The sequence below is a fragment of the Salmo trutta genome, chromosome 12 (assembly GCF_901001165.1).
Source record: "Salmo trutta chromosome 12, fSalTru1.1, whole genome shotgun sequence".
Taxonomy (NCBI): Eukaryota; Metazoa; Chordata; class Actinopteri; order Salmoniformes; family Salmonidae; genus Salmo; species Salmo trutta.
The window spans coordinates 95,472,364-95,497,235 of record NC_042968.1 but is presented as its reverse complement, the minus strand read 5'-3'; the positions used below and the strand labels follow the sequence as shown (position 1 = coordinate 95,497,235).

Below are 24,872 nucleotides of genomic sequence, written 5' to 3'. Positions count from 1 at the left end.
ATGTCTCCTGGAAAGGAGCATCAAGCTCAATCACCGCGCTCTTTCACCCCCCTGTGAAGTTCATCATTAATGTCTAATAAACTGCTTTCCTGAGTCCTGTCATCATGTTCTCTCCGATAGGATCCGTATTTTATCAACATTTGCGTATAAAGGCGTTTCCATTGACATGTCTCGCATTATACATTTATTAACAGACACAAAAATATATCAAAATAACAAATGATCTGTTGACATTGTACCGAAACATCCTGTTTCCATCACGACTGTCTTGCTTTTTAAAAATAAAATAAGGTATGACTTTACTCGCATAAAAACCGGTGGATGTAAACGCGGTCATTGGCCGCTATGTTCTCCTCCGTCGACAGATATATGTAGTATAACCAAGTTCTTTAGTGTTTTACAAGGCACATGTACCGCCAGAGAATTGCCCCAGTTCCATTGAACATCCAAATCTTCATGTGACGGATTCATCTACTCGCGTTATTGATAACAGTTATCAAACTAATCCATTCCAGTCTTCAGTGTCCGCTTGGTAAATATTACTGCGTGTTTTACTGCGTGTTCACTTTAGAAAGTACTCATTTAGCAAAATGCAGTAATCTGAACACAAGTGTGGAATGTGTGTTGGGAGTAGCTTTTAATGTATTGGTCTGTAACATATCACAATTTATTTCCGCATATTGATTATTAATTTAGACATTTAAAACCGGTGTGTATAAAGTTTAACATTCGGGCTATAAATCAAAAAACCATGACAACAGAAAAACAGCCTTATCACTTTCAATGTATGTTTTAAGAAATATAAATGGTACTTTTAACATGATTTTTCCAAACAGAATTCTACTTAGTCAGGTTAAAAACGACGGAATGAGATTATTATTATTTTTTTTTAAAACCTCGACTATGATTTCTAGATTTGAATCATATTAGTGAAATCGTGATGATGATTGTGTCCCGGTGATAAACGCGGTCCTGATCCGTCATGAAGGAGGAGCAGCGGAACAGTCTGCCTGTTACTCTGCCGATACAGCTGCTTGATGGAATATCTGTTCTTCCAATGACAGGGAATATTCAGCATGAAGAGACTGTAAAACAGAGAAGGTAAATTAATCAACATTTACTCTGAGATATAAACGCTTTTTGTTGTTGTTGTTGTTGAGGAAATGCTATCATAGATATCAGATATTCCAATTATTTATTATCAATACATTTGATTATAAATGGAAAAAAAGAATGTATTTTCAGCACAAGATTTCTGTTTGGAGCATCTTGCACATGTGTATACGCATTCTGCATTCTTTTAGCTTTTGAATGAATTTGAGCTATATTGGTCTATCTGAGTGTCAGTATCCTGCTGTTAAATAAGATTATAAATTATAATTTATATAGTTGTGGCTCAGTCACAATTAAAGTCATTTCATTTCCGGACCATGGACAGCAATAAAACACTATGTAAAAACACATCCAAAACGCAGCGCTAAAAACGTTGGACCTACATTACACTGCACAGAGTGATTTACATTTTAGTGATTAAGTAGATGGTCTTATCCAGAGTGATTTACATTTTAGAGATTTAAACAGACGGTCTTATCCAGAGTGATTTACATTTTAGTGATTAAACAGACGTTCTTATCCAGAGTGATTTACAATTTAGAGATTTAAACAGACGGTCTTATCCAGAGTGATTTACATTTTAGTGATTAAACAGACGTTCTTATCCAGAGTGATTTACATTTTAGTATTTAAACAGATGTTCTTATCCAGAGTGATTTACATTTTAGTGATTAAAACAGACGGTCTTATCCAGAGTGATTTACATTTTAGTGATTAAACAGACGTTCTTATCCAGAGTGATTTACATTTTAGTATTTAAACAGATGTTCTTATCCAGAGTGATTTACATTTTAGTGATTAAAACAGACGGTCTTATCCAGAGTGATTTACATTTTAGTGATTAAGTAGATGGTCTTATCCAGAGTGATTTACATTTTAGTGATTAAGTAGATGGTCTTATCCAGAGCGATTTACATTTTAGTGATTAAGCAGACGGTCTTATCCAGAGTGATTTACATTTTAAACATTCTGCAGACGGTCTTATCCAGAGTGATTTACATTTGAGTGATTAAGCAGATGTTCTTATCCAGAGTGATTTACATTTTAGTGATTTAAACAGATGTTCTTATATAGAGTGATTAACATTTTAGTGATTAAAACAGACGGTCTTATCCAGAGTGATTTACATTTTAGTATTTAAACAGACGTTCTTATCCAGAGTGATTTACATTTTAGTGATTAAACAGACGTTCTTATCCAGAGTGATGTACATTTTAGTATTTAAACAGATGTTCTTATCCAGAGTGATTTACATTTTAGTATTTAAACAGATGTTCTTATACAGAGTGATTTACATTTTAGTGATTAAAACAGACGGTCTTATCCAGAGTGATTTACATTTTAGTGATTAAACAGACGTTCTTATCCAGAGTGATTTACATTTTAGTATTTAAACAGATGTTCTTATCCAGAGTGATTTACATTTTAGTGATTAAAACAGACGGTCTTATCCAGAGTGATTTACATTTTAGTGATTAAGTAGATGGTCTTATCCAGAGCGATTTACATTTTAGTGATTAAGCAGACGGTCTTATCCAGAGTGATTTACATTTTAAACATTCTGCAGACGGTCTTATCCAGAGTGATTTACATTTGAGTGATTAAGCAGATGTTCTTATCCAGAGTGATTTACATTTTAGTGATTTAAACAGATGTTCTTATCCAGAGTGATTTACATTTTAGTGATTAAAACAGACGGTCTTATCCAGAGTGATTTACATTTTAGTATTTAAACAGACGTTCTTATCCAGAGTGATTTACATTTTAGTGATTAAACAGATGTTCTTATCCAGAGTGATGTACATTTTAGTATTTAAACAGATGTTCTTATCCAGAGTGATTTACGTTTTAGTGATTAAGCAGACGGTCTTATCCAGAGTGATTTACATTTGAGTGATTAAGCAGATGTTCTTATCCAGAGTGATTTACATTTTAGTGATTTAAACAGATGTTCTTATCCAGAGTGATTTACATTTTAGTGATTAAAACAGACGGTCTTATCCAGAGTGATTTACATTTTAGTATTTAAACAGACGTTCTTATCCAGAGTGATTTACATTTTAGTGATTAAACAGACGTTCTTATCCAGAGTGATGTACATTTTAGTATTTAAACAGATGTTCTTATCCAGAGTGATTTACGTTTTAGTGATTAAGCAGACGGTCTTATCCAGAGTGATTTACATTTCAGTGATTAAGTAGATGGTCTTATCCAGAGTGATTTACATTTTAGTGATTAAGTAGATGGTCTTATCCAGAGTGATTTACATTTTAGTGATTAAGTAGATGGTCTTATCCAGAGTGATTTACATTTTAGTGATTAAACAGACGTTCTTATCCAGAGTGATGTACATTTTAGTATTTAAACAGATGTTCTTATCCAGAGTGATTTACGTTTTAGTGATTAAGCAGACGGTCTTATCCAGAGTGATTTACATTTGAGTGATTAAGCAGATGTTCTTATCCAGAGTGATTTACATTTTAGTGATTTAAACAGATGTTCTTATCCAGAGTGATTTACATTTTAGTGATTAAAACAGACGGTCTTATCCAGAGTGATTTACATTTTAGTATTTAAACAGACGTTCTTATCCAGAGTGATTTACATTTTAGTGATTAAACAGACGTTCTTATCCAGAGTGATGTACATTTTAGTATTTAAACAGATGTTCTTATCCAGAGTGATTTACATTTCAGTGATTAAGTAGATGGTCTTATCCAGAGTGATTTACATTTTAGTGATTAAGTAGATGGTCTTATCCAGAGTGATTTACATTTTAGTGATTAAGTAGATGGTCTTATCCAGAGTGATTTACATTTTAGTGATTAAGTAGATGGTCTTATCCAGAGCGATTTACATTTTAGTGATTAAGCAGATGGTCTTATCCAGAGTGATTTACATTTTAAACATTCTGCAGACGGTCTTATCCAGAGTGATTTACATTTGAGTGATTAAGCAGATGTTCTTATCCAGAGTGATTTACATTTTAGTGATTTAAACAGATGTTCTTATCCAGAGTGATTTACATTTTAGTGATTAAAACAGACGGTCTTATCCAGAGTGATTTACATTTTAGTATTTAAACAGACGTTCTTATCCAGAGTGATTTACATTTTAGTGATTAAACAGACGTTCTTATCCAGAGTGATGTACATTTTAGTATTTAAACAGATGTTCTTATCCAGAGTGATTTACGTTTTAGTGATTAAGCAGACGGTCTTATCCAGAGTGATTTACATTTCAGTGATTAAGTAGATGGTCTTATCCAGAGTGATTTACATTTTAGTGATTAAGTAGATGGTCTTATCAAGAGTGATTTACATTTTAGTGATTTAAACAGACGTTCTTATCCAGAGCGATTTACATTTTAGTGATTAAGCAGACGGTCTTATCCAGAGTGATTTACATTTTAAACATTCTGCAGACGTTCTTATCCAGTGTGATTTAGATTTTAGTGATTAAACAGACGTTCTTATCCAGAGTGATTTACATTTCAGTGATTAAGTAGACGTTCTTATCCAGAGTGATTTAATTTTTAGTGATTAAACACACGGTCTTATCCAGAGTGATTTACATTTGAGTGATTAAGCAGATGTTCTTATCCAGAGTGATGTACATTTTACTGATTTAAACAGACGGTCTTATCCAGAGTGATTTACGTTTTAGTGATTAAGCAGACGGTCTTATTCAGAGTGATTTACATTTTAGTGATTGAAACAGACGTTCTTATCCAGAGTGATTTACATTTTAGTCATTAAACAGTCGGTCTTATCCAGAGTGATTTACATTTCAGTGATTAAGCAGACGGTCTTATCGAGTGATTTAGATTTTAGTGATTAAGAAGACTTTCTTATCCAGAGTGATTTAGATTTTAGTCCCTATAGGACAGGTTATTCATCTCTTACCCTATAGGACAGGTTATTAATCTCTTACCCTATAGGACAGGTTATTTATCTCTTACCCAATAGGACAGGGATTTATTAATCTCTTACCCTATAGGACAGGTTATTTATCTCTTACCCTATAGGACAGGTTATTTATCTCTTACCCTATAGGACAGGTTATTCATCTCTTACCCTATAGGACAGGTTATTCATCTCTTACCCAATAGGACAGGACGAATTGTTGTTAAATATTTAGTTCATCAATAGATTATCGGGTTTCTATGTCCTGCCTTGCTATAGGCTCTGAGATTAAATAGGCAATGATGTCACGCTCCTATCCTTCCTTGCTATAGGCTCTGAGATTAAATAGGCAATGATGTCACGCTATCCTATCCTGCCTTGCTATAGGCTCTGAGATTAAATAGACAATGATGTCACGCTCCTATCCTGCCTTGCTATAGGCTCTGAGATCAAATAGACAATGATGTCACGCTCCTATCCTGCCTTGCTATAGGCTCTGAGATCAAATAGACAATGATGTCACGCTCCTATCCTGCCTTGCTATAGGCTCTGAGATCAAATAGACAATGATGTCACGCTCCTATCCTGCCTTGCTATAGGCTCTGAGATCAAATAGACAATGATGTCACGCTTCATTTCACACAGCAATACTGTAGCCTACGCATACTGTCAAATACTCGTCTATTTACTGTGTTGGCAGAATGTTAAAATGTTTTGCAGTCATTTATGCTGCATTTGGCAAAGGACTGAGACAGTTTCTGAAAGAGAAAACAATGGTAAATTGTTGTGGACCTGTCTGCAGAACGTTTTAAATCAATTATGTTTTGTATTGACTTTTCCCCCCAATCCTAAATATGCGAATTCCCGGCGAATTCTGAAACATTTTGGATGTTTGTCAATATGCTTGCTACCACCACTCTCGTACTCCGAGTGCATCCTTCAACCAGCTTCTCTTGAGTACGTTCTTGGGAGGACGAGACTGTGTTAGGAACGCATAAAACAATACATTTTGACAAAGCATTCACACTCCCCCTCTACTGTATTACCTCACACTTCATCTCCCCACTTCACTGAACCGTCTTCCAGTCAGGACAATGGCAACAATAGAGACCAAACAAGATATACTGTCTTGCCCTGACCTGAGAGAGACGTTTTTCTCTGTTTGGTTAGGTCAGGGTGTGACATGGGGTGGGCATTCTATGTGTTGTATGTCTATGTTTTTTTTTTCTTTGTTTTGAGCCGAGTATGGTTTCCAATCAGAGGCAGCTGTCATTCGTTGTCTCTGATTGGGAATCATACTTAGGCAGCCCTTTTTCCCACAGTAAGTTGTGGGATCTTGTCTTTGTTTGGTTGCATGTATTTTTGCACTACGAAGCTTTTCGTTCGTTGTGTTGTTTATTGTTTTTTGCTGGTTCACCTTTAAAATGAAAGATGATGAACCCAACACATGCTGCGCCTGTGGTCTACCCTTTACGACGAACGTCACATATACACAAAATAAACATTTTACTTCATAATTATTAGCTACATATGTAGATCGTAATAATCTAGCTAGCCAGCTAGTTAAACACGCAAAAATGACCTAAAACTAATGTTAAGCAAGGTAGATGTACATTTTTTTTGGGGGGGGGGAGATAGCTACCAATTCTTTGTGGCTAGCTAACTAACAATTTAACCCTATTGACTTACTATGTACTTACAGTACCCACTCACTGAACCATCTTCCAGCCAAGGCAACAATGGCAATAGAGAGGAAACAAGATATAAACAAAGCAACTGTTTTACTTCATAACTATCAGCTAGCTATATGTGAGCTAGCTATATGTGAACTAGCTATATGTGACTGTAACGGTCGTCGTATGGAGGGGACCAAAATGCAGCGGGTTGAGTGCTGATCTTAACTTTTATTTAGAACACTTAATAAACAAAACAAGAAAACGATCGAACGAACATGATTACAGGCTAAACACAGCTATGCAACCACAACTTCCCACAAAGGGACAGGTAAAAACAGGGCTACCTAAGTATGACTCTCAATCAGCAACAACGATGTACAGCTGTTCCTGATTGAGAGCCATACAAGGCCAACACAAAGAAATACACAACATAGATAGAGCATAGAAATACAAAACATAGAACATAACCAAAAACCCCGGAATACTCGAAACAAACACCCCTCTACATAAACACATATATCAACAAACCCCGAACCACATGAAACAAATACCCCCCTGCCACGTCCTGACCAAACTACAATAACAAATAACCCCTATTACTGGTCAGGACGTGACAGTGACCTAAAACTAATATTAGATTCTTTGTGGGTAGCTAGCTAACAGAACTAGTAGCTAGACAGTTAGCCCTATTGACTTATTATGGGATTGCCATCTACGGTACGTAGGCAGGTAAACATGCCAAAATGTATTTATTAACGTATCAAGATAAAATATTGTAGTCAGGCAACATATGAAATGTGAATGATCAACATTTCATCCCGAAGTCGGAGTGTATTATCTCTCGCTTCAGCTCAAATAATGGCCGCCCGTTGATTTAACTTAACCACGGCATATCTACGTGGTTGCATCATATTTGTTTCCATACTTTTTGTTGAAGTTGCATCGATGTATTCTTCAACATATGCACCGACGTGCTCCATTTCGTATACTTTGGATTTGGACTCCAACTCCGACACTCCCGTGCTCGGAGCACGCTAGTGTGCATATTGAGAAATAGCCGTTGTCTAGGCTACTCAAAACAACGACAGTAGGCTAAATACAGTAGTAGCATACATAGTTCAAAGTAAAAGTCCAACTGTCTTGATGTTCACCCTGTTAAATTTGTCTGTAGGCCATTAACAGCGCTTTCTATGGGATGTATTTCATGTTTTGTTGTAGGCTATCTGGGCTATTTACTAGGCTATCAACTTTGGCTCAGTTGGTAGAGCATGGTGTTTGCAACGCCAGGGTTGTGGGTTCGATTCCCACGGGGGACCAGTACGGAGAAAAAAATTATGAAATGTATGCATTCACTACTGTAAGTCGCTCTGGATAAGAGTGTCTGCTAAATGACTAAAAATGTAAAAAAAATGTTTATCTGGGCTATTTACTAGACTATCTGGGCTATTTACTGTGCTATCTGGGCTATTTACTGGGCTATTTACTAGGCTATCTGGGCTATATACTGTGCTATTTACTAGGCTATCTGGGCTATTTACTAGGCTATCTGGGCTATTTACTAGGCTATCTGGGCTATTTACTGGCCTATCTGGGCTATATACTGTGCTATCTGGGCTATTTACTAGGCTATCTGGGCTATTTACTAGACTATCTGGGCTATTTACTGTGCTATCTGGGCTATTTACTGTGCTATCTGGGCTATTTACTAGGCTATCTGGGCTATTTACTAGACTATCTGGGCTATTTACTGTGCTATCTGGGCTATTTACTGTGCTGTCTGGGCTATTTACTAGACTATCTGGGCTATTTACTGTGCTATCTGGGCTATTTACTAGGCTATCTGGGCTATTTACTGTGAATAGGTCCAGTTAGCCTACATGAGAGATGTGGTCATTTGTTGTATGGATACTTGAGGAGTATGAACCTATCATGGCCAGAAAAAGGTAAATAATTAATTCTGCAATGTTATAAAAATAAAAACAGGAAATAGATTCCCATGTCTAATTAGTTTAGATCCCCCCCCCCCTATTTTTTTTCTTCCGTTCTACAAATGGCTACATCTTGTTATTATGTTTTTACGGATAAGCGTGTCACATACCGCAATTTGCACAAAATACTTAGGCCTACTTGCATGCTTGTAATACAATACTTCAACCACTAGAAGGCGTGTGTACGCGTGGTCTTGTCACAGGCGTCGTAGTGAAGAGACCAATGTGCTGCGTGTAGAGTGGTCATTCTTACTTTATTAAATGATGACACTTCAACGAAAACAACCAAACGACAGCCAACAGTTCCGTAAGGTACTCGGACTAAACGGAAAACAACCACCCACAAAACCCAAAGGAAAAACAGGCTGCCTAAGTATGGCTTCCAATCAGAGACAACGAAAGACACCTGCCTCTGATTGGAAACCATACTCGGCCAAACATGGAAAACGAAACAGAGAAATAGAAAACTGGAACAAAATCCCCCTACATACAAACCAACCCCAAAACACCCAAAACAACCCCCCTGCCACGCCCTGACCATTCTACTATGGCAAAATGACCCCTTTCACTGGTCAGGACGTGGCAGTTCTAATGCTTGTGTGGAGGAAAGGACATTCTCACATCAAGTTCAGCTTTTATAAATGCCAACTTTTTTTTGCGGAAATCTGGTGCACGCACATTTTGGGGGTATATTCTGTGCATACGCACAGTTTATAAATTAGATATTCTGTACATACGCACAATTTATAAATTCGATATTCTGTACATACGCACGCACAGTTTATACATGAGGCCCCAGGAGAGTATCGGTTATGTTGAGGTGGACAGTCAGTAGTGTGGCTAGCCACTGGATGGCTCTGAGTAAAGTACTGTCATCTAGTCAAAGCTACTAACCTCCTTTGGAGCTAACTAGTACTCTGGTGTAGTCAAAGCTACTAACCTCCTTTGGAGATAACTAGTACTCTGGTGTAGTCAAAGCTACTAACCTCCTTTGGAGCTAACTAGTACTCTGGTGTAGTCAAAGCTACTAACCTCCTTTGGAGCTAACTAGTACTCTGGTGTAGTCAAAGCTACTAACCTCCTTTGGAGCTAACTAGTACTCTGGTGTAGTCAAAGCTACTAACCTCTTTTGGAGATATCTAGTACTCTCGTGTAGTCAAAGCTACTAACCTCTTTTGGAGATAACTAGTACTCTGGTGTAGTCAAAGCTACTAACCTCTTTTGGAGATAACTAGTACTCTCGTGTAGTCAAAGCTAACTAACCTCTTTTGGAGATAACTAGTACTCTCGTGTAGTCAAAGCTAACTAACCTCTTTTGGAGATAACTAGTACTCTCGTGTAGTCAAAGCTAACTAACCTCTTTTGGAGATAACTAGTACTCTCGTGTAGTCAAAGCTAACTAACCTCTTTTGGAGATAACTAGTACTCTCGTGTAGTCAAAGCTACTAACCTCTTTTGGAGCTAACTAGTACTCTCGTGTCGCATTCTGATGTTGACTGCAAATTACAGTTGTATTAATAACATGGCTAACTTAGCTAGCTAATGTACATTTAGAGAAAACAAGTTATATTAAGCGGCCGGTAAAGCGTTTCGCCATAGTTCTCATTGGCTTTCGTGCGTTTGAAAAAAAACGTGAGCTTGTCCGAGTTTTCGGGGACTCAACGACAGTTGCTATTCATTGGAGCGCTGTGATTGGTTGTCCAACATTCTGGTGGCGGGGTTTAGCGAAGGGTCCGTTGCACCCACCTGTTTGTCCCAGGTCTAAATCAGTCCCAGATTGGAGGGAGAGGAATGATAAAACAAACAGTGGAACTGGCTTGTAGGTCCAGAGTTAAATAGGAGGGATATAGAGGTCGTACTGTAACACCACTACCGTCTCCTTCTAAGGTCAAGACACGAGGAAACAACGTGGAAAAAACACTGAGGAGAAGTAAAGTGTTACCGTGGTGACACTGTGGAGGGTTCCATGCTGAATCATTCCAGATCATTCCAGATCATTCCAGATCATTCCAGATCATTCCAGATCATTCCAGAGCCCTGAGTGGAGTCAGAGTGTCCTGATAACTCTTCCTGGATCTCTGTAACCTTACTTCTGGGATGAAGAGGTTGCCCTGAGCAACACAGAGCTCACACAGGCACAGACAGGTCCTATTTCAAACGAACCAAAGCACGACTCTGGCAGTGACATCACCACCACCATGCTCCAACCCACCGAAGCACGTTGCTGAAGATTCAGAAGATGGAGGGAGGAGAGAGGAGGAGAGAGAAGATGGAGGGAGGAGAGAGGAGGAGAGAGAAGACGGACGGTGGAGAGAGGAGGAGAGAGAAGATGGAGAGAGTAGAAAGGAGGAGAGAGAGAGATGGGTAGAGTTAGAGAGTAGAAAGGAGGAGAGAGAGGATGAGAGGAGGTGGTAGAGGGGTGTACGTGTGGCTGCTCCTGGCGTGTGTGTTGCTGGGGGATGACCTGGGCTGGGTGACCCCTGGAGTTCATGTTGGGGTCAAGGCTCAGGCCAATGAAAGGAGAGTCCTGGCTCACATTCCTGGTGACATCATCATAGGAGCGCTGTTCTCTGTTCACCACCAACCTCCTGCAGACAAGGTACACTGAGTGGTGGAGTGTGTGTGTGTGTGTGTGTGTTGGAGTGTGTGTGTGTGTGTGTGTGTTGGAGTGTGTGTGTGTGTGTGTGTGTTGGAGTGTGTGTGTGTGTGTGTCTGTGTGTGTGTTGGAGTGTGTGTGTGTGTGTTGGAGTGTGTGTGTGTGTGTGTGTGTGTTGGAGTGTGTGTGTGTGTGTTGGAGTGTGTGTGTGTGTTGGAGTGTGTGTGTGTGTTGGAGTGTGTGTGTGTGTTGGAGTGTGTGTGTGTGTTGGAGTGTGTGTGTGTGTGTGTGTGTTGGAGTGTGTGTGTGTGTTGGAGTGTGTGTGTGTGTGTGTGTGTGTGTGTGTGTGACGGCGTGTCGTGTGTGTGTCTGACGGACAGTGTGTGTGTCTGACGGACAGTGTGTGTGTCTGTAATCCACAGGTCCATGAGCGTAAGTGTGGAGCAGTCAGAGAGCAGTATGGTATCCAGCGTGTGTGTGTGTGTGTCTGTAATCCACAGGTCCATGAGCGTCAGTGTGGAGCAGTCAGAGAGCAGTATGGTATCCAGCGTGTGTGTGTGTGTGTCTGTAATCCACAGGTCCATGAGCGTCAGTGTGGAGCAGTCAGAGAGCAGTATGGTATCCAGCGTGTGTGTGTGTGTGTCTGTAATCCTCAGGTCCATGAGCGTAAGTGTGGAGCAGTCAGAGAGCAGTATGGTATCCAGCGTGTGTGTGTGTGTGTCTGTAATCCACAGGTCCATGAGCGTCAGTGTGGAGCAGTCAGAGAGCAGTATGGTATCCAGCGTGTGTGTGTCTGTAATCCTCAGGTCCATGAGCGTAAGTGTGGAGCAGTCAGAGAGCAGTATGGTATCCAGCGTGTGTGTGTGTGTGTGATCCACAGGTCCATGAGCGTAAGTGTGGAGCAGTCAGAGAGCAGTATGGTATCCAGCGTGTGTGTGTGTGTGTGATCCACAGGTCCATGAGCGTAAGTGTGGAGCAGTCAGAGAGCAGTATGGTATCCAGCGTGTGGAGGCTATGATGCACACGCTGGACCTGATCAACTCAGACCCTCAGCTCCTCCCCAACATCACCCTGGGCTGTGAGATCAGGTAGGATCTCTTAGGGTCGGGGGGGGTGTTAAATTCACTCCACAGCGACTCACTGACCTTGTGTTTATGTGTGTGTGTGTGTGTGTGTGTGTGTGTGTGTGTGTGTGTGTGTGTCTGTTCTCCTTACAGAGACTCTTGCTGGCACAGTGCAGTAGCTTTAGAACAGAGCATAGAGTTTATCCGAGACACGCTGGTCTCCAACGAGGAGGAGGAGAGTCTGAGCCAGGGGAAATGTCTGGGGGAAGCCGGGGTAGAGGTGACCCCTGTTAGGGGGAAGAAACCCATAGTGGGATTGATTGGACCAGGTTCCAGCTCTGTGGCCATCCAGGTGCAGAACCTGCTGCAGCTGTTCAACATACCACAGATCGCCTACTCTGCTACCAGCATGGACCTCAGCGACAAGGTACTGTAAGGCAGTGATACACTTTACACTCATGCTATCAGTACTTTATGAGTACTGTGTTTTTTCTATTCTAAAGTCTGTCTCGGTACTTTATGAGTACTGCGTTTCTGTTCTAAAGTCTGTATCAGTACTTTATGAGTACTGTGTTTTTTCTATTCTAAAGTCTGTATCGGTACTTTATGAGTACTGTGTTTCTGTTCTAAGGTCTGTATCAGTACTTTATGAGTACAGTATTCTATAGTGTGTATCAGTATGTTATGAGTACTGCGTTACAGAGTCTGTAATGTACATACTCAATACTCATAATATAACAGTAGTCATAAAGTACTGATACAGACTCCATAACAGACTCTAGAATACAGTTCTTGTAAAGTATTGCTAGACTCGAGAACACAGTACACATAACGTACTGATACAGACTCTAGAACACCATACTCATAAAGTATTGATAAAGACTACCACAGTTTTCATAAAGTATTGATTAAAACTCTAGAACACAGTACTCATAAAGTACTGATGGATACAGACCTCTGGAACAAACACAGTACTCATGAAGTACTGGAACATGGTCTATACTTGAAATAGAGTACTCATAAAGTACTGATACAGACTGTATAACAGACTCTAGAACACAGTACACATAAAGTTCTGATACAGACTCTAGAATACCATACTCATAAAGTATTGATAAACTCTGTAACACAGTATAATAAATTACTGATACAGAGTGAAACAGAGTATCATAAAGTGCTGATAAAGACTCTAGAATAGAAACCCAGTTTTCATAAAGTACTAATGCAGACTCTAGAATAGAAACACAGTTTACATAAAGTACTGATGCAGACTCTAGAATAGAAACACTGTACTATGAGTACTGTTTCTATTCTAGAGTCTGTATCATTACGTTATGAGTACTGTGTTCTAGAGTCTGTATTTGTACTTTTTGAGTACTGTGTTCTAGAGTCTCTATTAGTACTTTATGAGTACTGTGTTCTAGAGTCTATCAGTGTTTTATGAGTACTGTGTTTCGGTTATAAAGTCTGTCTCAGTATTTCGAGTGCTGTTTATGTTACAGTCTGTATCAGTACTTTATGAGTACTGTGCTCTAGAGTATATGTCAGTATGTTATGAGTTCTCTATAACAGAAACAGAGTCTATCAGTACTTTATGAGTACTGTGTTTATGTTATTGCGTCTGTATCAGTACTTTGAGTACTGTATTTCTGTTATCAAGTCTGTAACAGCACATTATGAGTACTGTGTTTCTGTTATAGAGCCTATATCAGTACTTTATGAACACTCGGGTCTAGAGTCTATATCAGTACTTTATGAACACTCTGGTCTAGAGTCTGCATCAGTACTTTATGAACACTCTGGTCTAGAGTCTATATCAGTACTTTATGAACACTCTGGTCTAGAGTCTGCATCAGTACTTTATGAACACTCTGGTCTAGAGTCTATATCAGTACTTTATGAACACTCTGGTCTAGAGTCTGTATCAGTACTTTATGAACACTCTGGTCTAGAGTCTATATCAGTACTTTATGAACACTCTGGTCTAGAGTCAGTATCAGTACTTTATGAACACTCGGGTCTAGAGTCTATATCAGTACTTTATGAACACTCTGGTCTAGAGTCTGCATCAGTACTTTATGAACACTCTGGTCTAGAGTCTATATCAGTACTTTATGAACACTCTGGTCTAGAGTCTGTATCAGTACTTTATGAACACTCTGGTCTAGAGTCTATATTAGTACTTTATGAACACTCTGGTCTAGAGTCTGTATCGGTACTTTATGAACACTCTGGTCTAGAGTCTGCATCAGTACTTTATGAACACTCTGGTCTAGAGTCTGCATCAGTACTTTATGAACACTCTGGTTCAGAGTCTGTATCAGTACTTTATGAACACTCTGGTTCAGAGTCTGTATCAGTACTTTATGAACACTCTGGTCTAGAGTCAGTATCAGTACTTTATGAACACTCTGGTCTAGAGTCTATATTAGTACTTTATGAACACTCTGGTCTAGAGTCTGGATTGGTACTTTATGAACACTCGGGTCTAGAGTCTGTATCAGTACTTTATGAACACTCTGGTCTAGAGTCTGCATCAGTACTTTATGAACACTCTGGTTCAGAGTCTGTATCAGTACTTTATGAACACTCTGGTTCAGAGTCTGTATCAGTACTTTATGAACACTCTGGTCTAGAGTCAGTATCAGTACTTTATGAACACTCGGGTCTAGAGTCTATATCAGTACTTTATGAACACTCTGGTCTAGAGTCTGCATCAGTACTTTATGAACACTCTGGTCTAGAGTCTGTATCAGTACTTTATGAACACTCGGGTCTAGAGTCTGTATCAGTACTTTATGAACACTCTGGTCTAGAGTCTGCATCAGTACTTTATGACCACTCTGGTCTAGAGTCTGTATCAGTACTTTATGAACACTCTGGTCTAGAGTCTGCATCAGTACTTTATGACCACTCTGGTCTAGAGTCTGTATCAGTACTTTATGAACACTCTGGTCTAGAGTCTGTATCAGTACTTTATGAACACTCTGGTCTAGAGTCTATATCAGTACTTTATGAACACTCTGGTCTAGAGTCAGTATCAGTACTTTATGAACACTCTGGTCTAGAGTCAGTATCAGTACTTTATGAACACTCTGGTCTAGAGTCTGTATCAGTACTTTATGAACACTCTGGTCTAGAGTCTGCATCAGTACTTTATAAACACTCGGGTCTAGAGTCAGTATCAGTACACTGAATCAACACTAGGTATCACTGACCAATTGCTGCCTGTGTTTCTTCTCTAGAGTCTGTATAAGTACTTCATGAGGGTGGTGCCGTCGGATGCTCAGCAGGCCAGAGCCATGGTGGACATCGTGAAGAGATACAACTGGAGTTACGTCTCTGCTATACACACAGAGGGTAAGTCCTCGCCCTGAACGCAAAGCCTGATGTTTAGTGCCGTTCCTAACACAGTACTTCACTGAGTACCACTCTTCATATTTTCAAGCGTGGTTTGAGGCTGAATCAATGAGTGTATGCTTGTCATTGGCAAGGGACTATGGAGTTATTATATATATATATATATATATATATATATATATATATAATTTTTTTTTTAAACGGAGTAGAGCAAAGAACAGGCGAAATCCTAGGGGGGAAACCTGGTTTAGTCTTCTTGCCAACAGACACTGGGAGACAAATTCACATTTCAGCAGGACAAAAAAAACTTTGAACACATGGCTAAATATACACTGGTTACTTGCCAAGTACTTGACAGAGTTTGAAGAGTTTTTAAATGAATAATGTACAAATATTGTACAATCCAGTCGTGCAAAGCTCTTAGAGATCCATAGCTGTAATCACTGCCAAAAGTCATTTTAACTTGTATTTACTCAAGGGTGTAAATACGCTATATATACAAAAGTATGTGGACACCACTTCAAATAACTGGATTCGGCTATTTCAGTCACAACCGTTGCTGACAGGTCTAAAAAAATCGAGCCCAGAGCCATGCAATCTCCATAGACAAACACACATACTTTTGCCTATATAGTATATGTAGGTGCAGTTAGTCTTGTTAAAACTGTAATGACTAGCTATGAAGGTGTATTTACAATGTTAGAATGTTATTTAAATTTAATTTTATATTTATTTATTTATTTTATTTATCTCTAGATCTCCTGTGCATTTAGTCATATTAAAACTGTGGAAAGACTCTACATCTAGTTCTCCTATGTAGGTCTGTTTAGACATGTTAAAACGGTGTAAACAATAAAGATCTATGTACAGTTAAAATCGGAAGTTTACATACAACTTAGCCAAATACATTTAAACTCCGTTTTTCACAATTCCTGACATTTAATCCTAGTAAAAACTCCCTGTCTTAGGTCAGTTAGGATCACCACTTTATTTTAAGAATGTGAAATGTCAGCATAATAGTAGAGAGAATGATTTATTTCAGCTTTTATTTCTTTCATCACATTCCCAGTGGGCCAGAAGTTTACATACACTCAATTAGTATTTGGTAGCTTTGCCTTTAAATTGTTTAACTTGGGTCAAACGTTTCGGGTAGCCTTCCACAAGCTTCTCACAATAAGTTGGGTGAATTTTGGCCCATTCCTACTGACAGAGCTGGTGTAACTGAGTCAGGTTTGTAGACCTCCTTGCTTGCACACACTTTTTCTGTTCTGCCCACAAATGTTCTATGGGATTGAGGTCAGGGCTTTGTGATGGCCACTCCAATACCTTGACTTTGTTGTCCTTAAGCCATTTGGCCACAACTTTGGAAGTATGCTTGGGGTCAATGTCCATTTGGAAGACCCATTTGTGACCAAGCTTTAACTTCCTGACTGATGTCTTGAGATGTTGCTTCAATATATCCACATAATTGTCCTGCCTCATGACGCCATCTATTTTGTGAAGTGCAGCAAAGCTCCTGCAGCAAAGCACCCCCACAACATGATGCTGCCACCCCCGTGCTTCACGGTTGGGATGGGGTTCTTCGGCTTGCCAGCTTCCCCCTTTTTCCTCCAAACATAACGATGGTCATTATGGCCAAACAGTTCTATTTTTGTTTCATTAGACCAGAGGACATTTCTCCAAAAAGTACAATCTTTGTCCCCATGTGCAGTTGCAAATCGTAGTCTGGCTTTTTTAAGTGTATGTAACTTCTGACTTCGACTGTAAGTGCATATAGACATGTTTCGTCATTTAGAAGACGCAGTAGTGAAGCGCCAAATTCTCTACCAACTGAACCATACAGGGACCCTCTCTCTCTCTCTCTCTCTCTCTCTCTCTCTCTCTCTGTCTCTCGCTCTCTCTCTGTCTCTGTCTCTGTCTCTGTCTCTGTCTCTCTCTCTCTCTCTGTCTCTCTGTCTCTCTCTCTCTCTGTCTCTCTGTCTCTGTCTCTGTCTCTGTCTCTGTCTCTGTCTCTGTCTCTGTCTCTCTCTCTCTCTCTCTCTGTCTCTCTCTCTCTCTGTCTCTGTCTCTGTCTCTGTCTCTGTCTCTGTCTCTGTCTCTCTCTCTCTCTCTCTGTCTCTCGCTCTCTCTTGCTCTCTGTCTCTCTGTCTCTCTCCCTCTCTCTCTCTCGCTCTCTCTCTCTCTCACTCTCTCTCTCCTCTGTCTCTCGCTCTCTCTCGCTCTCTCTCTCTGTCTCTCTCTCGCTCTCCTCTCTCTCTCTCTCTCTCTCTCTCTCCTGTCTCTCTCTCTCTCTCTCTCTCTCTCTCTCTCTGTCTTTCTCTCTCTCTCTCTGTCTCTCTCTCTCTCTGTCTCTGTCTCTGTCTGTCTCTCTCTCTCTCTCTCTCTCTCTCTCTCTCGTTCTGATGGATGGTGTGTGGGGACCATGATGCTACAGAGTAGATTATAAAAAAAACTATCATAAGATAATTAACAACTGTAAGACAAATCTATCATTAGAGAGTTAACTAAGTTAAAATAGAAGACTTCACTCCAGTAGAATTAGACCAAACACGGTTGGTGGCAGGAATAAAAACATCAGGCTAAAACAAGCTAAATCAAATTATTAATGTCATTTTTTTTGTAGCTTTTTTTCAGCTTTAATATTGCAGATAGATTGTAGCTTCTATCAATGTAATTGTTTGCATAATTTTCAATTCACCCATATATTTTTTTCTTAAATATAAACTCAGCAAAAAAAGAAACGGCCATTTTTCAGGACCCTGTGTTTCAAAGGTAATTCGTAAAATCCAAGTAACTTCACAGATTTTCATTGTAAAGGGTTTAAACACCGTTTCCCATGTTTGTTCAATGAACCATAAACAATGAATGTACATGCACCTGTGGAACGGTTGTTAAGACACTAACAGCTTACAGACGGTAGGCAATTAAGGTCACAGTTATGAAAACATAGGACACTAAAGAGGCCTTTCTACTGACTCTGAAAAACACCAAAAGAAAGATGCCCAAGGTCCCTGCTCATCTGCATGAATGTGCCTTGGGCATACTACAAGGAAGTATGGGGACTGCAGATGTGGCCAGGGCAATAAATTGCAATGTCCGTACTGTGAGACACCTAAGACAGCGCTACAGGGAGACAGGACGGACAGCTGATCGTCCTCACAGTGGCAGACCACGTGTAACAACACCTGCACAGGATCGGTACATCTGAACATCACACCTGTGAGACAGGTACAGGATGGCAACAACAACTGCCCGAGTTATCCCAGGAACCCACAATCCCTCCATCAGTGCTCAGACTGTCCACAATAGGCTGAGAGAGGCTGGACTGAGGGCTTGTAGGCCTGTTGTAAGGCAGGTCCTCACCAGACATCACTGGCAACAATGTCACCTGTGGGTACAAACCCACCATCGCTGGACCAGACAGGACTGGCAAAAAGTGCTCTTCACTGACAAATTGCGGTTTTGTCTCACCAGGGGTGATGGTCGAATTTGCGTTTATGGTCGAAGGAATGAGCGATTACACCGAGGCCTGTACTCTGGAGCGGGATCAATTTGGAGGTGGAGGGTCCATCATGGTCTGGGGCGGTGTGTCACAGCATCATCGGACTGAGCTTGTTGTCATTGCAGGAAATCTCAACGCTGTGCGTTACAGGGAAGACATCCTCCTCCTCCCTCATATGGTACCCTTCCTGCAGGCTCATCCTGACATGACCCTCCAGCATGACAATGCCACCAGCCATACTGCTCGTTCTGTGCGTGATTTCCTGCAAGACAGGAATGTCAGTGTTGTGCTATGGCCAGCGAAGAGCCCGGATCTCAATCCCATTGAGCACGTCTGGGACCTGTTGGATTGGAGGGTGAGAGCTAGGGCCATTCCCCCCAGAAATGTCCGGGAACTTGCAGGTGCCTTGGTGGAAGAGTGGGGTAACATCTCACAGCAAGAACTGGCAAATCTGGTGCAGTCGATGAGGAGGAGATGCACTGCAGTACTTAATGCAGCTGGTGGCCACACCAGATACTGACTGTTACTTTTGATTTTGACCCCCCCCCCTTTGTTCAGGGACACATTATTCCATTTCTGTTAGTCACATGTCTGTGGAACTTGTTCAGTTTATGTCTCAGTTGTTGAATCTTGTTATGTTCAAACAAATATTTACACATGTTAAGTTTGCTGAAAATGAACGCAATTGGCAGTAAGAGGACGTTTATTTTTTTGTTTACATACACAACCCAACACATCTTGATCCTTGCAGGAGTTTCTCATTTATGTTTAACCCTTGAGTGACCATCTGACCATGTGACCTTGGCAGAAAGTCAGTTTAGTGAAATCCTGTTTAGTTCAGAACGCTGAGCTCTGTGACATCACACTGCAAACACTGGCGTTCGCCGCTGATAGGATCCAAGGCTAGTTGCTATAGTAACTTCTAAAATCTGAAACCACACGCACGCTCATGAACGTGCACGTGTTCACCCCCACTAGAGAGAGAGGCACGTGTTCACCCCCACTAGAGAGAGGCACGTGTTCACCCCCACCAGAGAGAGGCACGTGTACACCCCCACTAGAGAGAGGCACGTGTTCACCCCCACTAGAGAGAGGCACGTGTTCACCCCCAACCAGAGAGAGGCACATGTTCACCCCCACTAGAGAGAGAGGCACGTGTTCACCCCCACTAGAGAGAGAGGCACGTGTTCACCCCCACCAGAGAGAGGCACGTGTTCACCCCCACTAGAGAGAGGCACGTGTTCACCCCCAAACAGAGAGAGGCACGTGTTCACCCCCACTAGAGAGAGAGGCACGTGTTCACCCCCAACCAGAGAGAGGCACGTGTTCACCCCCACTAGAGAGAGGCACGTGTTCACCCCCACTAGAGAGAGAGGCACGTGTTCACCCCCACCAGAGAGAGAGGCACGTGTTCACCCCCACCAGAGAGAGGCACGTGTTCACCCCCACCAGAGAGAGGTACGTGTTCACCCCCACCAGAGAGAGGCACGTGTTCACCCCCACCAGAGAGAGGCACGTGTTCACCCCCACCAGAGAGAGGCACGTGTTCACCCCCACCAGAGAGAGGCACGTGTACACCCCCACTAGAGAGAGGCACGTGTTCACCCCCACTAGAGAGAGAGAGAGGCACGTGTTCACCCCCAACCAGAGAGAGGCACCCCCACTAGAGAGAGAGAACAGATGTTCCCCAGCAACAGGAAGTAGGTGACCTGGTTTCCATGTAAATGGGGGAGTCTCTCCCTGATACTGAGACAAATGGGGACATGAACTATATAGAGCATCACGCTGGTAAGCCTGTGTGTGTGTGTGTGTGTGTGTGTGTGTGTGTGTGTGTGTGTGTGTGTGTGTGTGTGTGTGTGTGTGTGTGTGTGTGTGTGTGTGTGTGTGTGTGTGTGTGTGTGTGTTTGTGTGTGTGTGTGTGTGTGTGTGTGAGTCAAAGCTACCAAGCTACTGCGATGTCTAGGTCTATGTTGTTTTATAGGTAGCCTTCTGTTTCTGCTGCTCTCATTATGTCTAGGGGTCCTAGCTACATGGTCTGTAACCTGACTCATTATGTCTAGAGGTCCTAGTTACATGGTCTGTAACCTGACTCATTATGTCTAGGGGTCCTAGCTACATGGTCTGTAACCTGACTCATTATGTCTAGGGGTCCTAGTTACATGGTCTGTAACCTGACTCATTATGTCTAGGGGTCCTAGTTACATGGTCTGTAACCTGACTCATTATGTCTAGGTGTCCTAGTTACGTGGTCTGTAACCTGACTCATTATGTCTAGGGGTCCTAGCTACATGGTCTGTAACCTGACTCATTATGTCTAGGGGTCCTAGTCCTAGTTACATGGTCTATAACCTGACTCATTATGTCCAGGGGTCCTAGTTACATGGTCTGTAACCTGACTCATTATGTCTAGGGGTCCTAGTCCTAGCTACATGGTCTGTAACCTGACTCATTATGTCTAGGGGTCCTAGTTACATGGTCTGTAACCTGACTCATTATGTCTATGGGTCCTAGTCCTAGCTACATGGTCTGTAACCTGACTCATTATGTCTAGGGGTCCTAGTTACATGGTCTGTAACCTGACTCATTATGTCTAGGGGTCCTAGTTACATGGTCTGTAACCTGACTCATTATGTCTAGGGGTCCTAGCTACATGGTCTGTAACCTGACTCATTATGTCTAGGGGTCCTAGTCCTAGCTACATGGTCTGTAACCTGACTCATTATGTCTAGGGGTCCTAGTTACATGGTCTGTAACCTGACTCATTATGTCTAGGGGTCCTAGTTACATGGTCTGTAACCTGACTCATTATGTCTAGGGGTCCCAGCTACATGGTCTGTAACCTGACTCATTATGTCTAGGGGTCCTAGCTACATGGTCTGTAACCTGACTCATTATTTCTAGGGGTCCTAGTCCTAGTTACATGGTCTGTAACCTGACTCATTATGTCTAGGGGTCCTAGCTACATGGTCTGTAACCTGACTCATTATGTCTAGGGGTCCTAGCTACATGGTCTGTAACCTGACTCATTATGTCTAGGGGTCCTAGCTACATGGTCTGTAACCTGACTCATTATGTCTAGGGGTCCTAGCTACATGGTCTGTAACCTGACTCATTATGTCTAGGGGTCCTAGCTACATGGTCTGTAACCTGACTCATTATGTCTAGGGGTCCTAGTCCTAGTTACATGGTCTGTAACCTGACTCGTTATGTCTAGGGGTCCTAGCTACATGGTCTGTAACCTGACTCATTATGTCTAGGGGTCCTAGTTACATGGTCTGTAACCTGACTCATTATGTCTAGGGGTCCTAGTCCTAGCTACATGGTCTGTAACCTGACTCATTATGTCTAGGGGTCCTAGTTACATGGTCTGTAACCTGACTCATTATGTCTAGGGGTCCTAGTTACATGGTCTATAACCTGACTCATTATGTCCAGGGGTCCTAGTTACATGGTCTGTAACCTGACTCATTATGTCTAGGGGTCCCAGCTACATGGTCTATAACCTGACTCATTATGTCTAAGGGTCCTAGTTACATGGTCTGTAACCTGACTCATTATGTCTAAGGGTCCTAGCTACGTGGTCTGTAACCTGACTCATTATGTCTAGGGGTCCCAGCTACATGGTCTGTAACCTGACTCATTATGTCTAGGGGTCCTAGCTACATGGTCTGTAACCTGACTCATTATGTCTAGGGGTCCTAGTCCTAGTTACATGGTCTGTAACCTGACTCATTATGTCTAGGGGTCCTAGCTACATGGTCTGTAACCTGACTCATTATGTCTAGGGGTCCTAGCTACATGGTCTGTAACCTGACTCATTATGTCTAGGGGTCCTAGCTACATGGTCTGTAACCTGACTCATTATGTCTAGGGGTCCTAGTCCTAGCTACATGGTCTGTAACCTGACTCATTATGTCTAGGGGTCCTAGTTACATGGTCTGTAACCTGACTCATTATGTCCAGGGGTCCTAGTTACATGGTCTGTAACCTGACTCATTATGTCTAGGGGTCCTAGCTACATGGTCTGTAACCTGACTCATTATGTCTAGGGGTCCTAGTTACATGGTCTGTAACCTGACTCATTATGTCTAGGGGTCCTAGTCCTAGCTACATGGTCTGTAACCTGACTCATTATGTCTAGGGGTCCTAGTTACATGGTCTGTAACCTGACTCATTATGTCTAGGGGTCCTAGTTACATGGTCTATAACCTGACTCATTATGTCCAGGGGTCCTAGTTACATGGTCTGTAACCTGACTCATTATGTCTAGGGGTCCCAGCTACATGGTCTATAACCTGACTCATTATGTCTAAGGGTCCTAGTTACATGGTCTGTAACCTGACTCATTATGTCTAGGGGTCTTAGCTACATGGTCTGTAACCTGACTCATTATGTCTAGGGGTCCTAGTTACATGGTCTGTAACCTGACTCATTATGTCTAGGGGTCCTAGTCCTAGCTACGTGGTCTGTAACCTGACTCATTATGTCTAGGGGTCCCAGCTACATGGTCTGTAACCTGACTCATTATGTCTAGGGGTCCTAGTCCTAGTTACATGGTCTGTAACCTGACTCATTATGTCTAGGGGTCCTAGTCCTAGCTACATGGTCTGTAACCTGACTCATTATGTCTAGGGGTCCTAGTCCTAGTTACATGGTCTGTAACCTGACTCATTATGTCTAGGGGTCCTAGTTACATGGTCTGTAACCTGACTCATTATGTCTAGGGGTCCTAGCTACATGGTCTGTAACCTGACTCATTATGTCTAGGGGTCCTAGTCCTAGCTACATGGTCTGTAACCTGACTCATTATGTCTAGGGGTCCTAGCTACATGGTCTGTAACCTGACTCATTATGTCTAGGGGTCCTAGCTACATGGTCTGTAACCTGACTTGATGTGAGTAGTAAGCATGTGTGACCAGGTGTTGACTGCATGTACTCAGGAAACAGCCACCTTTCATTAGGTTTAGGGCTCCTTCTCTCTTGACGTCTTGGTCGGCCAGCGGATTATTATCTTGTTCAAACTAAAATAAATACACTACCGGTCAAAAGTTTTAGAACACCTACTCATTCAAGGGTTTAGTTTTTCTCTTTTTTACATCATGGAATAGTAGTGAAGACATCAAAACTAGCTGCTTTTCCTTCACTCTGCGGTTCGACTAATCCCAAAACCATCTCAATTGGGTTGAGGTCAGGGGGATTGTGGAGGCCATGTCATCTGATGCAGCACTCCAACACTCTCCTTCTTGGTCAAATAGTCCTTACACAGCCTGGAGGTGTGTTGGGTCATTGTCTTGTTGAAAAACAAATGACAGTCCCACTAAGCGCAAACCAGATGGGATGGTGTATCGCTGCAGAATGCTGTGGTAGCCATACTGGTTAAGTGTGCCTTGAATTCTAAAAATATCACAGACAGTGTCACCAGCAAATCACCCCCACACCATAACACCTCCTCCTCCTCCAAGCTTCATGGTGGGAACCACACATGCGGAGATCATCCATTCACCTACTCTGCATCTCACAAAGACACGGCGGTTGGAACCAAAAATTTCCAATTTGGACTCCAGACCAAAGGACAGATTTCCACCGGTCTAATGTCCATTGCTCGTGTTTCTTGGCCCAAGCAAGTCTCGTATTGTTATTGGTGTCCTTTAGTAGTGTTTTCTCTGCA

At 41.6% G+C, this 24,872-nt stretch overlaps 1 protein-coding gene and 1 long non-coding RNA gene across 2 annotated transcripts in view; both read left to right on the top strand.

The window, feature by feature from the left end:
- Window positions 1–1,004: 1,004 nt before the first annotated feature.
- LOC115204686 (uncharacterized) lies at window positions 1,005–10,911 on the top strand. Its single transcript, XR_003880433.1, has 2 exons — window positions 1,005–1,101; window positions 10,570–10,911. It is a non-coding gene; the product is annotated as an uncharacterized LOC115204686 (long non-coding RNA).
- Window positions 10,912–11,068: 157 nt separating this feature from the next.
- Window positions 11,069–24,872, top strand: part of grm5a (glutamate receptor, metabotropic 5a) — a 69,538-nt gene continuing 55,734 nt past the window's right edge. The window contains exons 1-5 of the mRNA XM_029766751.1: window positions 11,069–11,281; window positions 11,701–11,753; window positions 12,184–12,366; window positions 12,496–12,769; window positions 15,588–15,702. Coding sequence (XP_029622611.1) covers window positions 11,081–11,281; window positions 11,701–11,753; window positions 12,184–12,366; window positions 12,496–12,769; window positions 15,588–15,702 — 826 coding nt within the window. The 5' untranslated portion in view covers window positions 11,069–11,080. The remainder of the gene's footprint in view (window positions 11,282–11,700; window positions 11,754–12,183; window positions 12,367–12,495; window positions 12,770–15,587; window positions 15,703–24,872) is intronic.